The 15,573-nt window shown below is 39.9% G+C and overlaps 1 protein-coding gene across 1 annotated transcript; it reads left to right on the top strand.

Moving 5' to 3' along the window:
* The first annotated feature begins 2,232 nt into the window (after positions 1 to 2,232).
* RAB21 (RAB21, member RAS oncogene family) lies at positions 2,233 to 15,573 on the top strand. The gene is made up of 7 exons (XM_057429450.1): positions 2,233 to 2,516; positions 9,674 to 9,733; positions 9,918 to 10,025; positions 11,511 to 11,574; positions 12,399 to 12,453; positions 12,891 to 12,979; positions 13,872 to 15,573. Exons 1-7 carry the CDS (start codon positions 2,370 to 2,372, stop codon positions 14,009 to 14,011), a joined length of 663 nt encoding a protein of 220 aa, XP_057285433.1. The 5' UTR covers positions 2,233 to 2,369; the 3' UTR covers positions 14,012 to 15,573.

Raw genomic sequence — 15,573 nt, 5'->3', positions numbered from 1 at the left:
GTAATCACAGGCTCCTGGTGAGAGAGAAGAAAATAGAAATGAGAGAATACAGCAGTTATTCACAGCAGCCAACTGTCAGTGGGAAGATGCATCCTCTGACTGCAGCACAGCAGAGGGTTCCTGGAGAGACAGTCTGCAGGATTGAGCTTCAGTTGGTGCCTTACACTTTGCTGTGCTTTCTGTTAGGAAAACAGTGTTTACAGGTGCATTCAGCATACGGACTTCACAGAGGGTGTCTCTCCTGTTCCCTTTTCTAAGCTTCAGCTTTTTTCTCTCTGGAAGATATGTACAGAACCTGCTTTTGTTGAAAACAGTAAAAAGCTACAAGAACAGGAAACTGTTTCGATAGCAGTCTTCAAGACTTCCTTCCATACAGCCCTGTGGTTCAGCAGATGCACTTGTCACCAGCTATCCAGGAAAGCCTCAATCTGCTGGGCCCTGCAAGCACCTCCTCCTCATGAGCAATGATTTCCATTGCTTCTGGCAACCGTAATCAATCCGAGCCTGATCTTACCTTCTCCTTCCATTCAGCCTGAAAGAAGAATAACTAACATGCCAGTCAGTTTTACTGCCTGTACACAGAAGGCATGACTGGGAGAAGCAAGCATTGCTTTACAGCAAGACAGTTTTATAGTAACTTGCTGAAGCCCCTATGTGCTAATAAAACCGGGAATTTATTTAAAGGAAGATACTCCTGTCGACTGTGTTAGCATTGTGTTGGGTTTTTTTTTCCTCCTTGTCCTAGTCCCTTTATTTACACCTGGATAAAATAGAAGTATTATTTATGTCTTGAGAAAATAAAACCAATCCACTTTGTATGTGAACATAACACTATCCAGTAATGAGGCTTCTTGCTTCAGGAAATTTGATCTTTGTTCTATGTACTTTCCTCTACTCTTTCTCACACAACAAAGTATTAATACTCTTTGACAAGATAAAAAGGAAATTGCACTATGGTGCCTTCCCATAAGCATTATTTTTCTTACCACTAAATGATCCGTAGAGAGAAGTTAAGCTGCAGCACTTTGGATTGGTTTGTGAGGATTGCTTTTAACTAAGGAATGATGTCCAGTTTTACAAGGCAATTACTAGCTCTTGAATGAATGAAACACTACCAGACCCTTATAGTCATGGAACTCAACATTTTTCTTGTGCTTTATTCATCACCTGCTCCTACATCTCATACAGCACTTAACCATGGGCTAGGTTTTCTGCAAACATTTAGAGACTCATATAACTTAGTTCATATGAATAGGGACACTGAAGTTGGAACAAAACCTGTGCTTGCTATGTTTATAATCTGGTTTTAGAGGATTTGGCCTCTGCTCACAGGGAGATGCTTGGTAGATATATGTGCTGCATTAGAAAGCCTCAATATGACATGTAAAAGCAAATCCAGGTGCACTTGTAAATCTTGCATGGGTTTCTATCTCTACCAACAGGATTTATATTAGATATTAGCAAGAAGTTCTTCCCTGTGAGGGTGCTGAGGCGCTGGCACAGATTGCCCAGAGAAGCTGTGGCTGCCCCATCTCTGGCAGTGTTCAAGGCCAGGTTGGATGGGGCTTGGAGCAACCTGGTCTAGGGGAAGGTGTCCTTGCCCATGGCTGGGGGCTGGAACTGGATGAGCTTTAAGGTCCCTTCCAACCCAAACTGTCCTATTATTCTATGGCACGGCACAGCTGTGTGTCACGCTCGGGCTTGCGGCGTTGCCCTCTCGGCACTCCCCAAGTCGTTCCCCTCAGGGCGTTTCCTGGGACAGGCCTGAAGAGCAGCTCCCCCCACCGAGGCCGGCCGCTGCTAGCAGCTGCTTTCGCCCCAGCCGCATCTCTGGCTGCCCTTTACGCGCAGTGGAAAAATCCAGCCGCTGTCGGGACGTGATTCACCCTCCGCGTCCGCGCCGGACGGCCTGCCCCTCCAGCGAGGAGGCCGCCGCCCGCAGAGCTGCCGTCAGGCACGTACACTTACTCGCACCGCTGCTCCCGCCGCCGTGCAAGCACCCACGCAGCAGCGCAGAACCCAACCGATCCCAGGCAGGCCACCGGGGCCGCCGGAGCAGGAGGACGAGCTGCCGCCCGGCTCCGCCTCCGGGTGGTGCGCGTGACCGGGCGGCGCCTGACGTAGGAGGAAGAAGACGCCATTAGGGGGAGCGGGGCTGTCGGTTGGGGGTATCGTTGTGGCTCTGGGTGTCTTTTCTCCCCTACCGCCTTCCCTGGGGTTCGGCGGTTCCTTTCCATCGCTCCCTGTCTCGCTCCCGTCCCTCGGGCCCTCCTCCTGTTCCGTCGCGGGTTCCCCGTCCCGGTGGGCGGCGGTGTAGACCGTTGATGTGAGGCGGCGGCGGCCCGGCTAGACTCGGCTGCGGGGCGCGGATGGCGGCGGGGGCCGGTGCGGCGGCCGGGGGCCGCAGCTTCTCTTTCAAGGTGGTGCTGCTCGGGGAGGGCTGCGTGGGGAAAACCTCTCTGGTGCTGCGCTACTGCGAGAACAAGTTCAACGACAAGCACATCACCACCCTGCAGGTGCGGGCCGAGCTGGGGGCGGGCGGGCGGGGGGCCCTGGCTCGCAGCCGCCGGGCTGAGGCGAGGCAGGGGGGGCGGGAGGAACTCATTGCTTTTCTCCTCTTGTCCTGCGCGCCTTCTAGGGCTGCTCGCCGGTGCCAGCTGCCCCTACGTCTCTGTGTTCGCCGCTCACCGGCCTGCCCCTTCCGCCCTAGTGCCCGGGAAGGGTTGGTCCTTAAACCCGCACTAGTGTTTCGGTGTTTGCCGTCTTGTTTACCGCTTAACGGTGGACGGAGTGATCACTGCTGTGCTTTAAATGGTGGCTGTCCGCTGCCGAGTTTGCTGGAAGCTGATTTCCTGGTGCTGTTTACTCCTCAGACTTAAGCTTTCGATACTTAAAGGCCGTGTTTCTGTTCTGAATACTAACCTCGGTTTTTTTTTTTTTTCCAGTTATGTACTTGAATGTCTTCAGTTGAATCTTGGGAAGTATGATTTGAAAGTAGTGTTATTGTAGTCATTGGTATAGGACTGATGACTAAGTGCTTCATATGTGCTGCATTTCTGTTAATTACAGTCTTTTTCATGTTCTCGGATCTGACTACTTGGGCTACCTAAATACTGCTGTTTAAAGAGACCAGCTTTTACAAAATGGGTTATGAGATTAGGGCTTATGATCTAATAACAGGAAAGATTCTTAAGGCTTGCTTGTCACATTAGCTGCACGAATTTGGCCTGTTTCTTGCTCTGCTAATTTATAAAGAACTAAAAATGTGGCAGGGTGTCTGCTTGAAAGTAATGTTTTTTTCATTACCTGCTAGTGCTGAATGGCTAGTATGCCATGGTAGAGAATAAAATGCTTATATTGTACATGGTCTCAGAAAACATGTTTTAACATACGACCCACAGTGTGAAGTTTAAGTCTTTCAGGATGTCTCTGCTTTACTTCTTCATTTGTAGTGACAGTTGCACAGAATCTTTCTTAGCAGTTGTGTGTGTATGAAAGTGTGGTTTTAGCACTATAATGTTTATTGCTCTTGATATTTTGTTTTCTAAATAAAGAAATAAGCCCTGCCACCGTGTGGGCCACTAGTGGCTTTTGAACACTTTCAGGGATCTGTGAAGAAGAAAATAAATAGTAGGTAATGCTGAAAGAGAGCCTTGGGGTAGTTGTGTGCTATTCCTATATACTTGGGGAAATTCGTGGGTATTTAATAGTGAAACTTACCCTTAAAAAGCAAAGGAACATTAGAGATGTGCTAGAAACAATACAGCAAATATTTCATAAACACATACCTATTTTTGCTATAAAGAGCTAAAAAATTAACATGTTTTGAAGCTTTGTTATCCTATGTTCATACTTCGTTGTTGGATGAATCTGTTCATAGGTTTATTAGGCGTGGTGTGGCATTAGGGAAAGCTGATTGTAGCTCTGATTGCCATAGAGGTAACTGATATTTGTTATGCTATAGAAATGACTGGTAGCCCATAAGAATTACAACTACAGCTGAAGTGTAGCATTGAGCAAACAGTTGCTTAAAGGCCATAAAAATGATTGGGTATAGCTGAATTCTCTTTTTCCATATAAAAAGAGAGGAACTGAGTAGTTTGTCATGTTAATGCAAGTCAGTAGTTTGTGGGTGTTTTTGTGTGCCTTTTTAGGAGGGTGGGTTGTTTGTTTTTGTTAACCATGTTCTTTAAATCTGTAGTGGAAAATCTAAAATTGGAATACAGACTTGGGTCACAAATGTTGGAAAACAGACCTTTAAGAATCTCCAAAGTGCTGGCAGGAAAACATCTCTAGATACTGTGACTGTAAAGCTTTTGGTTTTGACTCTCTGGAGAGGGGTGTGTGTGCTTGTGCTTGTGGAGAAGTGGAAGCACGTGCCCACACCTGATACAGAAATTTTGGTTCTTCACTGTGATTAGGTTTCTCGTTGATACCTGTATCTTTTAACTGACTGCACTGTTTCTTAGCTCATTTGCTTTTTTTTGTTCTTGGCCTCCTTAGACACATATACTTCTTATTGATTGTAAAATGCCGTATCAGTTGCTGTTGAATCTTGCCTTACATAACAGAGTTGTGAAATACCTTAATTATTCTTGGTTTTCTACATTTTACAGTTCCAGAAAAACGTTGGACTAAGTTCTTTCACTAGCAAATTAAGTCTTTTTTCAGATATCCTAGTTTCTCCTTATTTTTTAAACAATGAAGTGATATTTTTGCAAAACATACTTTTTCTTAAGATAGAAGTCTTACTCTGATAAGGTGGCTTTGTTTCACAGCATCAGTTCAGAGTTCTGTACCAAATTATTTTGCTCCAGTAAAGCCAAAATCAGGTAAATACTTAGCTCCTGATTCAGCAAAGGAGACACAGTGATGAATCACATGAAAGGATCACTAAATGTTGAGACAAGAGGCTCTCCACATACAGTGTTCTCTCTTTTAGAATAAGAGAAACTATTGCATAGTGCTTAGTTCCAATATGACCACAACAAAAAGGGTGGTGACAGTGTAGCTTTCTGGAAACTTACTTAGTGATGTTGGCTGGTGCTTCCTGCAGTATGAGCCCAGTGATGGGGGTGAGCACAAGAAGTCTTTAAATTGGTCAGTGTGAATCTTTAATGTATATCTGTACTTTCATATCAGAGTTCTGACGCTTAAGTATTATTCTGTTTTGAAGTTAACCTGTGTACCTGTGAAACTCGCCAAATAGAGTTTCTTTCTGTGCTGGTTACAGATGGCTTTTAGTGAAAGGGAGCTGTTCCTCTTTTCTTTGTGTCCTCTTTCCCTAAATGCTAGCTAGAGGGAAATGGTGAACTGGAACTTCCTTTGAGGTTAGGAGGCTGTTGGGATGTGTTGCTGTAGGTATGTTAGAATCAAGTCATGTCTATGTTAGCATCATGTCGTATCAAGATATCGATAACCTGCATATTGAAATTAAATTTAAAGTAGCTACTGACTCACAGAAGCTGACATTTATCTAGAATAATGTGAACAAACTGATGCAGAAAAGGTAGGGGTTGGTGCAGGTAATTAATGCAATCCAAAATGTGTTTTCAGATCTGATGGGACAGTTAAAATTGGTTCCCATTCACAGAAATATTAAGATCAGTGCTCGTCTTGATAAAATAATTCTGAGCTATAAATTAGTATCGAGTGAACTATGCTGGAATTGCTCCAATAAACCTCCTGGCATTTTTTTAATTTGGGTAGACACTTTGTTAATTATTCAAGATAAATAGAGCTTCTGTGTGCTAATCTTTAAAATGTGTGGTGTGCTGTTAAATATCCAACCCGAGAGACCCGCTGATGGTATATGGATCCTGATTGCTGCGATGGACTTGCATAACCTGGAAAAGCTATATTGGCTGTCTAAGAGAGCTGGGGCTGGGAGCAAGGGGATGACAGTGCCAGGAGGTTCAGTGCTGTATGCAGTGTTTGTATGCCTTGGTTGCCTCTGCTGAAGATGAGGCAGTCAAGGGGCAGGTGACATACACTAAAGTGACTTTCAAGAGAATTTTTACCAGCTGGGTCTTCCTTATGTTCTACTCGGGTCCCTTTATCAACTCCTAACAGGGCCTGATAAACATTTGAAACTGAGCTCTTAGAAGAAAAAACCCCAAATCTTTCTATAGGCACATGAAGACAATGAAGTTTTAGCTCTTAAAATTGCGTTATCCTTTTAAGTGCAAAAGTAGTCTTCAGACCAGTCATAAGACACTAGAGCCAAATACCAGAATTAGTACCTTGCTTCAAAGAGCTGTTTGAGTTTACCTTTGAATTAACTGTGGTCTCACATATTTGTGGGGTTTTGAAAGGCCTAGCAAAAATGAATTGTCATTGTAATGAAAATAATATGGAATTTTATTTATGACTTACTGATTGTAAGTCAAGACACAACTTGGACTTCAATCTGTAGGCACTCAGTTTAGTAAATTCTTGGGAGATTAGAAAAAATGTTTTTAACCCTATATATAATTACCTAATGCTGTCTAGACTGTCTGAATTTCAAAGGCTTCGACCTCTTGGCAGCTGACTTTTTTTTTTTTTCCAAAGGAGCTCCTGACCTATCCCTAAACAGTAGTTAGGCTTTTCCTTCTGTTTTGGGTTCCCCCCCCAGTGGTTTCAATCAGTTTGCCTGATTCATTTATTTGGATTGAATAGTCAGGTGAACTGACTTTTCAGCCAGATTTGTAAGTCCACCTGATTATTTTTTCCTTTCTAAGGGCATAGTCAGTGAAGTAGTAGTAGCCTTGCTCTTCTATGAGACAAAAGGGGGGGGGGGGGGGGCTGTATTAGGTAAATATTAGGTGGTTTGTCACTGTGGCTGTAAACCCAACTTTACTGATAGTAAATACAACAAACTTGCCCATACCTATTAATTCAGTAACAGAATCTGCTAACAGTGTTCAAGTATATGAACACAGTAAAGAAGAATGAAACATTTAATCTGTAATGTAGTATTGACTGTTTCTCACAACATGTTCACAAAGCCTTCTGTTCATTACTAACCATGATTACTTCAAACTGGGTTCTAGTCCTGTTGTCTGACAAACTTTTTAGACAAACTTGCTTGTAATCTGGTTAACTGATACAGGATTGTCACTCTTTAATTTGGTTAAGGGCCTAAGACTTTAGACTAAAACTTGATTGGTACAAATTCATCAAGTTTTAACACAGACAGCAAGTACAATAGCCCAGTGCTAAATACTCTTGCCCTAGTCTTTGTTTTTGTTTTTTTGCTTTGTTCAGAAGATACTAAAAAGCCTTACTTGAATGTATGGGTCTTCTAATACTTGGGTATATAGCAAAGGAAATACTTAGTGCTAAAAAGACAGTATTGCTATCAAAAGCTGTGATGACCCAAAGGACTGGTGATACTTACCTTTATCTGACAGAGCAAATATTAAAGTAGGCTTATCCCCATAGATATTTGTGATATTAATTGGGCTAATGTCTATAGCCATGATGATGTAACTTTATGGATATGGAGTTCTGTGTGGTGGTTTTTTTGTTTGTTTGTTTTTTGGTTTGTTTTCTTTTTAATATAAACTCTGTTCCTGTGAAGGATTTTTCGGGCTTTTGGTTCAGAAATGTGATTCTTGGTCACTTATGTGAAATTCATATCAACTGAACAGGTCTGATTGTCAGTGTTGTGACAAAAGCAAACAATGATCAAAAGAGTTTTTTGTTTAAGATTCATAATAGAGTATCAAGTAGTGCAGTACAGCAGTGTTAGGTAAGCTGGATTCATTGTGTCTAACCATATCTTCTCTTAATGTGGCCCAAGAGTTGATGGATCAAAACTTCTGAAGTCACGTCTAAGCTTTTGGCTTTTAAACTGTGGTGTAGTAGAACAAATTATGATATGAGGACAAGGCACTGATAAGATAAACCTTAAGGACAGCTAGCTGAAAGCCATAAACTTCTCAGAGTTGCTGATTAAAGAACTAAAGCTTTCCTGATGTGTAAGATGTTTGTTAACTTTACTGTTAAGATATTTGTTACGAGTTGGCTGGAGTGTTAAATACTTTTAACGTGCTGTCTAGAGCTTTTTCTGAAGCTTATGCCTCCTCACTGTAGACTGCAGGAGTAGCATTAATGCTTTAGTTGTGTCTAATACAATGGCTATAATTAGTTCTTTGCTGTCTCCTTTTGGAAAGTTTTTGTTTCTCTAGTCTGCCTTCTCTTTGTTGTGTTTATCAGACTTCATGGAAAGCTTTAGAGGAACATACTATTTACTTTGAAAAGAGAAGTTTTGTGAATCGCCTCACCTGAGGTCATACAGATACCAGACTTGATGTTGGGGAAGTAGCTGAAGACCAGAACCTACTCTAGCAGCTGAGTGTTGGATGACTTTAACTGTAATACAGGCTTTGCTCCAGAGAGGTGCTTTGATAGCAGTTTAGGCTGGTGTAAATTGAACTATCAGTACATGTGTGTACTGGTTGCTTGTGTAGTTAAGCAGTAAGCTGGATCAAGCAGCTGATGTGGCCTATGACACTTGTTACATGCACGAGTTAGATCAGTGTCTGGTGAGTGCTGATAGAGCTCATGTTGAACTGTTAAGAGTCCAGCCTAAAATCATCTGGGATGAATGTACTGTAAAATACCCTGAGCTCTTGTTTGTAGCCAAATGCAAGTTGAGGTGAAGCTGAAAGGAAAACTGAGTATAATTTAAGGCAAAAGTCAGAAAACCTTGGCAACTGAATTGTATGATGATAACCTGCCACTGATAGCTTGCGGAACAATGAGAGCAGGTTCCAAATGCATTGACTCCTTCAGACCTTGTTCTAGACTATTAAACTTGTATTAAATTATGCCCCTTTTTAGCCACTGAATTATACATTTGGTATCGGAGGTGGTGTTTAAAAATGTAGGTTATGCAGGCTTGGAGAACAGATATACTCTTGGGCTGCTGAAATTGGATAAACCTTGTGATATACTCTGGTCCTGTAAAACATTTTCAGAAGGTAGTGTAGTAGAACTCTTAGAGAAGTTTGAATGCTTATTCTAGGGCTTTTCTTATCCTGCAGCTTGCTTTTGTGTTAGCTGAAAAGCATATTGCTGAGCCTTCATGAACAGTTGGGGGAGGGGGGGAAACATGACCCATACCCCACCATTGCTCCCAAAAAAGCCCCGCAAAACAGATGGGGAGAGCTGTGGGCTCACTTCAGCAAAAGGAAAAGATACAGACAAGGAAATGTGCAGAATGCCAGTATTCTGAGACTTTTAGTGAAAAACTGTTTTATTTTGATTTAGTAGCTCAATGATAGTGAATTACTTGGTCTCATTCCTCCAAATCAAAAATCCAGTTAGGCTGGTTCCCACCCAAAGTTTGTGCACTCTTGTGAAATGCTTTGAGGTCAGCTTGGACTTATCAGTGTTGTGAATTCAGAGTCTTTACACACGACTCTTATCCTCCCCAAATCATTCAAAACAACAGCAAAAAGGTGTAGTAAATGATTGGCTTAAGCCAAATTTATTTAGAATAGACTCCTGTCAAACTGTAGTAAAATGACTAACTGGCTTAGTATTGACTCAGCCTTCTGGCTTAAAGAGTATTTTGATCTAGAAATCTGTCTCTTATTGATTCAGATGTTTTTATTAGTAAATTAATCTGAAGTCAAATGAGACATTTGTGTGTAAAATTTAACTCATCTGTTTTACTTTCCAGGCATCTTTTCTTACAAAGAAGCTGAATATTGGTGGGAAAAGAGTAAACCTTGCAATATGGGTATGTTCACTTTCCTATTTTCCCTCCCCTAGCTAAATATTCTGTTTTGCTGAAAAATTACTTGGACATATTAGAACTCAAATGTTAGGCACTTCTTAATAAAAGTAAAATTTCAAAGTCTTTGGAGTTTCTTGAAGTATTGTTTGCTTTGTCTTAAATGCTAACAAGTGTGTATTAAATGCAGGATACAGCTGGTCAAGAAAGATTTCATGCATTGGGGCCGATCTACTACAGGGATTCTAATGGTGCCATTCTAGTATATGATATAACAGATGAAGACTCTTTTCAAAAGGTACTGGACAGTTCTTACCTCTGTGGGAGTTGTAAACGGCAAGATAATCTGTGGTATGTGTGTGTAAATGGGAATCTTCTGTTATCAGCAAGAGCAATACATACTACATTTGTGAATTTAGTAGAAGTGTATGTCTTACTAGCCTTCTTTTGAAGGCTGACTTTATCAGTCTAGTGAAGTTCTATCAAGGTTATTCAAAGGCCATTAGAGAATTAGTTGTGAATTACCTCCCATCTAATGTGACAGGCTACAAACATACACCAGAACTGTTGTGGTAGTACACAGTACTGATCTCTAATGTATAAACCAAATTACTGAAGGATATTGAGTGACATAACCTTTTTCAGATCTGAACTCTGTAATACATGATCGTGGAAACATTACTTTTTCAGTGGTAATAGGTATTTGGACTTCAAATCCTCATCAAACCCTTAAATTTTATGGCTAATTATAGCAATATTAGTTGATCATTCTGAGCAGGTGAGGTTTTTACCACCCTTGTGTCAAATCTGTGCTGTCACTATAAGATGTTCCAGCTGAAAACTGGTGACCCTGTTTCCTAAGTGAGTTTGTCTCCGATTAACTTGTGTCAAAACTAGTAGGGCTTTAGTATAGAGGAGTAAGAAACTGTGGTTGTATGGGCAAGGCTTGGGTTAGCAGTGATGGAAGTAGTGTAAGGCTATAGTTGTGCAACAGTTTAAGTAACTCAAATAGTGTGATGCAGGGCAAGTAAAGTGTTTGTGCTAAAAGTTAAACTCTTGCCTTCCATCTGCAGAATTGGAATGACTTGAGTACTACTTTAATGTACTCCTTTTCACGTGGAGCCCTACTTAATAAAATTCTGTGGCTCTTGGAAAAAAAAGAGGGAAGGTTAATTGGCAGAAGTTATTGCATACCTCTGTATTGTGTATATCCTAACTATTTTTAGGTTCTTGATCACCTCGTCATGATTTAATTCCCTAAAAATAACAGTCCCTAAGTCAGTGCACTGATCAGACAACCTCAAAGCATGATAACAGAATTGATAACAGCTAACTTAGCATCACCTGACACTCTTGTCCCATCTGTTCTCTTGGGAAACAAACATCTGTTATAATGTAGCCTGAGCTACTCAGTTCGGGTACCTCTGCCTTTAAAGTACCATTTGTGATCTGTCAGTAAGTGCCTGTTGATAAAACATCTCATGCCTGACCTAAAGTGACCATTGCAGTGAACTTGTTCTTTGGAGTGGGTCTAACACAAGTGTGGTGAGTTATATTTCTGGAGTAATTGAACTGTTTTATTTATGTCATTTGCTCTTAATTTCAGCTGCTGAACAAGAGCCATGCATAGCTATATAAAGAATATTTTGTCCATCTGTGTTGCTCTAAACACATTTGTTTCCAGATTAGAGTAAATGATTAATGAAGGAAATCAGTCAGTTCCACAATAGCTAAGCTAGTAGTAAGTATATCAAGTGAGAATGAACTTTTGTTCTTTTTGCAGGTAAAAAATTGGGTTAAGGAATTAAGAAAAATGTTGGGAAATGAAATCTGTTTATGTATAGTAGGTAAGTCTTTTTTTTTAACATGAGTCTAATGACTGAATCAAAAATGTTTCTTTTAATTAATAGCATTTTGCAAACATTGCTTTGACAGCTTGTACATGTGAAGTGGTGAAGTTTATGTTAATTTGATACTTAATGTTCAGTTGGAGCTAGAAGTTTCTGTAGATCACCTTGAGGAATTGAAGAGTTAATTTAAAAAAAATTAGCTATTTAATGATAGTCATGTCAGAAGTGCATGGTACAGACACCTGAAGACTGTAGTCCAACAGAGAGAAACATAAACCTCAAATGTGTATGATCGTTTTTGTAGGTACTCAAATGTCATGTTTTCTACTGTTTTCAGTGGCATAGGCTGGATGCTTGTCTTTCATAATCAAGTGCTTGGGGAGTGGAGCAAGTCTTAAAACTTGGGTATTTCAGCTCAAACAGAACACAACAGAAATACTGGATTTAGATTTAAAATCATATTTAGTAATTAAAATACTTTCAGGAAGATAGATGTAAGGATATCCTACAAAAACTAGCTCTGTAGCAGGGATAAGCTGCTAATAAATTATGAAAGAAAAGCAGAAGGCTGAATTGGTGGTTTATATGGAGTTACTTAGCTATCTTGATCTCTACAGAAGTAGAACTTCCTTTTCATTGCCTGTAAATGCTTTAGTGAAAGCAGATTTTTAAATCATATCATTGTGTTCCAAATTGAGACCTGTGTAAGATCTTTACTGGGATAGCTTGTAAGAAAATGATGGGGTACAGTGATTACCTGATTACTTCCTTTTGGGTAATTTTGGAGTACAAAGATTTGAAGATTGAATTGTTTCCAACAGGTAACAAAATAGACTTGGAAAAAGAGAGACACGTTTCAGTGCAAGAAGCAGAAACGTAAGTCATGCCAATTACTCACAGAAACAGTCATTGCAGAATTATGCTGGAGTAATACACTTGTGATGGTGTCAATAACTGGCAATATAAACCAGCAGTGCTTAGCTGGCTGCTGTGTTAAATGTTCTGTTTGTATCAGAGTCCTGGAATGTCCTTATTGACAAAAGCATCGTTTGAGAGTTGTACATGGTTAAAGTCAATGCTTTTAGTTTTTTTTAGTTTAGTTTCATTTCTAAACATGAATTTTTTCTTTATTTAATCTGGTGTTTTTCATCAGTCACAGCAGTTTTAACCACAGAATTCCCTTTGTGCAGCACATGTAGATTAACTCTGAACTTGGAATAAAACCTATTGTGATCATCTCCTTGCTTCATGCAAAATAGCTTAGAAAGTTTTAGTCCTTTTAGTACGATCGAGTTCTGTATCTGTTCCTACAGGTATGCTGAATCTGTTGGAGCAAAACATTATCATACTTCAGCTAAACAGAACAAAGGAATTGAAGAACTGTTCCTTGACCTTTGTAAAAGTAGGTATTATCTAGTTTGCTGGTAAAGAGCTCATTCACAAAATGCTAAGGCTTTGTAATGCTTAAAACCATAATGTAATGTAAACTATTCCTAAGAACTTACTTCATCTGAGTCTACTTCAAGCCACTTGTGTACTGTAACTGCTCTGGGAGCTTGATGTATGGGGTGCTTACAATATTGCAACTTCATGCTCTACTCCAAAAATGTCTTATCATTTGTTGGAGCACTAACTGCTGTTTCACTTGTATAAATAGTAACCTCAAATCAAACCTCATGTGATGGGTCTCACTATTGCCTCCTTCAAACCCTCTGCTTCAGTCTCTTTCAAGGATTTTCTCAGGTGATGTCAATTACAAATCATAAACTTGGAAGTTGTGGTGATCCAAATTTTACACAGCAGTCTAAGCAAATGTTAAAAATCAGTGTAGGGTAGCCTTGTAATACAAGGAAGTTGTCATATTGATTGTTGTCTTATGATACAAGAGTTTAAGCAAAACTTCACCTGAATGTCTGAGGTGTAGGTTGAGGGTTTGTCTTGTGGGGTGGGGTGCTATGTGGGTTGGGTTTCTTGTTTTCTTTCTTAACAGGAAGTTTTTGATATGGGTGGGTAAATCTGGCTTTTGAAGTTGTTTGTTCTAGAGCATCTGAGCATCTAAAGTGTCCCTAGTCAACATGAGCTGCTGATGTTTGGTGCTTTAGGAAAAAGATTTAAGTATGTTCTTTCAGCTATGCCATGTGGTACCAGAGTATCACTTTAAGAAGTACTTACTTCCAGATAATAAATAGAACTGATCTTGCTAACTTTGTGCATGCACCTCAAATGGATTAAGATCTCAAAGTCTCGGATCCAAATGCAGTGGAATATCATCTAATACATTTCTTCCTTTACAGGAATGATAGAAACTGCTCAAGTGGATGAAAGAGCAAGAGGCAATGGCTCCAGCCAGTCAGGAATAGCAAGGCGAGGTGTACAGATCATTGATGATGAGCCACAAGTACAGAGCACTGGAGGGTGCTGTTCTTCTGGATAATTATAAAACTGTGCTTCACTGCCCTCTCAATATGAAGACTGCCATATTCCAAGTCACGTGTTCTTTACCAATGGAGTAATAGAATTAACAGTATTTAAAAGTAATCACATGTAACACTGCAGAGACCTTAAGTGCTAAACTAGTGGCATCTGTGACCAGAGAATTGGCATTTTCTACAGTGGTTAACAAAGCAATTACCAATGGCCTTTTTACATATTTTTCGTTAATGAGGAATAATATGCATGTAGAAAAGACCTACTTAAAGGCTTCATTTATATTCTTTTAAATCAGATCATTATTTAATAACTTATATACATTGTTGTTGGAATGGTATACGTTTTGCAGCTCTTTGTATTTTGTGGTAGATTGAACTGTATCACTTCTAAAATGCAAACTGATTTTTTTTAAATTAGCAGATATCTGAAGTAATATTTTTGCAGGGCCTCCACAAGCCTATAACTGTCAACTACTTTGATATATTCTGTTCATTCTGTATGCCAAGCTGGTAAAATACATTGTAAATTACATATTAAATATTTTATCTGCTTTTACAATTGCAGGTGCGGAAATATGTACATCAGTCTTGTCAGTAGTTGTGAAGTGAATAAGTCAGTGAAAGATGCAAGCTTTTCATGTGTATTGTTGAATTGTTCATTCTATCCCCATACCTGAAAAAAACAGCTTTTTTTTTTTTTCTTGGTACATTCATAGCTACAGTATTTTTTTTTTAAGCCTTTTCTGGCAAGCAGCAGTATTTAGAGTATCACCTTAGTGGGAAGAGAATGCTTCCATAGACTGCTGTTTATCATTGAGGTGTTTAACTCCCAGCTAAAACACTTGGTGCATGCATATATCTTGCCTCTGCAGTTACTTTGGCCTCTCAGAATATCACCCAAAGTCAAAGCAGCTGTAGCCCTCATCATCTGGTAGCCAGTAAACCAGGTGCATGGGAAACACTTAAGCTTCACTAATGCATTTGTCTCCAACACAGCATTATAAATTATTAATGAGCATATTTCCCCCACACACCCTGTATTGCAGGACTTGAGTGAGCTAAAGAATTGGCATTAACTAGGACTGCTTCTGATTTGGAGTGATTAAATGGAAGATATGAAACTTGCAAGATGTAACTCTGGGCATACTAGATGGAACTGAACTTACTTCTGACTTGCTGTTTCTCTTGTAAAGTGTCTTGAAGCCCACTTAAGTTTTGGGTGGAGGGTTTTCAGAAAAGGTGTACAAAGTACTTTCACAAGGGACACAGATAGTAGTAGCTGGAACTTCAAAATGTTTTGTGTTCTTGACTTTTTTACTTAAGTTGTCATGCTTGGAAAAACAGTAAAGGTGATGTCTGTGACAAAGTAGAATATTCCTTGGCCTTCCTTTCTCTGAAGGGTAGAATTAGTATTGCATATGAATGCATTGAATGTTGTGGGTATGTTCTGATGCACAAAAGGGGTAGTAGTAACTCATCAGTTTGTGTAAGAGAAGTGTGCTGTCTTCAACCTGATTTTTTTTTTTTTAATTATTTTCTCTGAAATAATAGATGGCTTTGATACAGA

Source organism: Pezoporus wallicus, unplaced genomic scaffold (genome assembly GCF_028554395.1).
Source record: "Pezoporus wallicus isolate ANWC-B61680 ecotype Strahan unplaced genomic scaffold, APGP_CSIRO_Pwel_v1 contig_5069, whole genome shotgun sequence".
Lineage (NCBI taxonomy): Eukaryota > Metazoa > Chordata > Aves > Psittaciformes > Psittacidae > Pezoporus > Pezoporus wallicus.
The sequence above is the reverse complement of the archived record's forward strand: the minus strand, read 5'-3'. Positions and strand labels throughout refer to the sequence as shown.

What these genes read in the sequence shown, in the direction of transcription:
- RAB21 (XM_057429450.1), top strand. Translation starts at nt 2,370, where the DNA reads ATGGCGGCGGGGGCCGGTGCGGCGGCCGGGGGCCGCAGCTTCTCTTTC. An exon ending in GAGTAAACCTTGCAATATGG is followed by an intron (nt 9,734 to 9,917) that starts GTATGTTCACTT and finishes TATTAAATGCAG; the next exon opens with GATACAGCTGGTCAAGAAAG. An exon ending in AATCTGTTTATGTATAGTAG is followed by an intron (nt 11,575 to 12,398) that starts GTAAGTCTTTTT and finishes TGTTTCCAACAG; the next exon opens with GTAACAAAATAGACTTGGAA.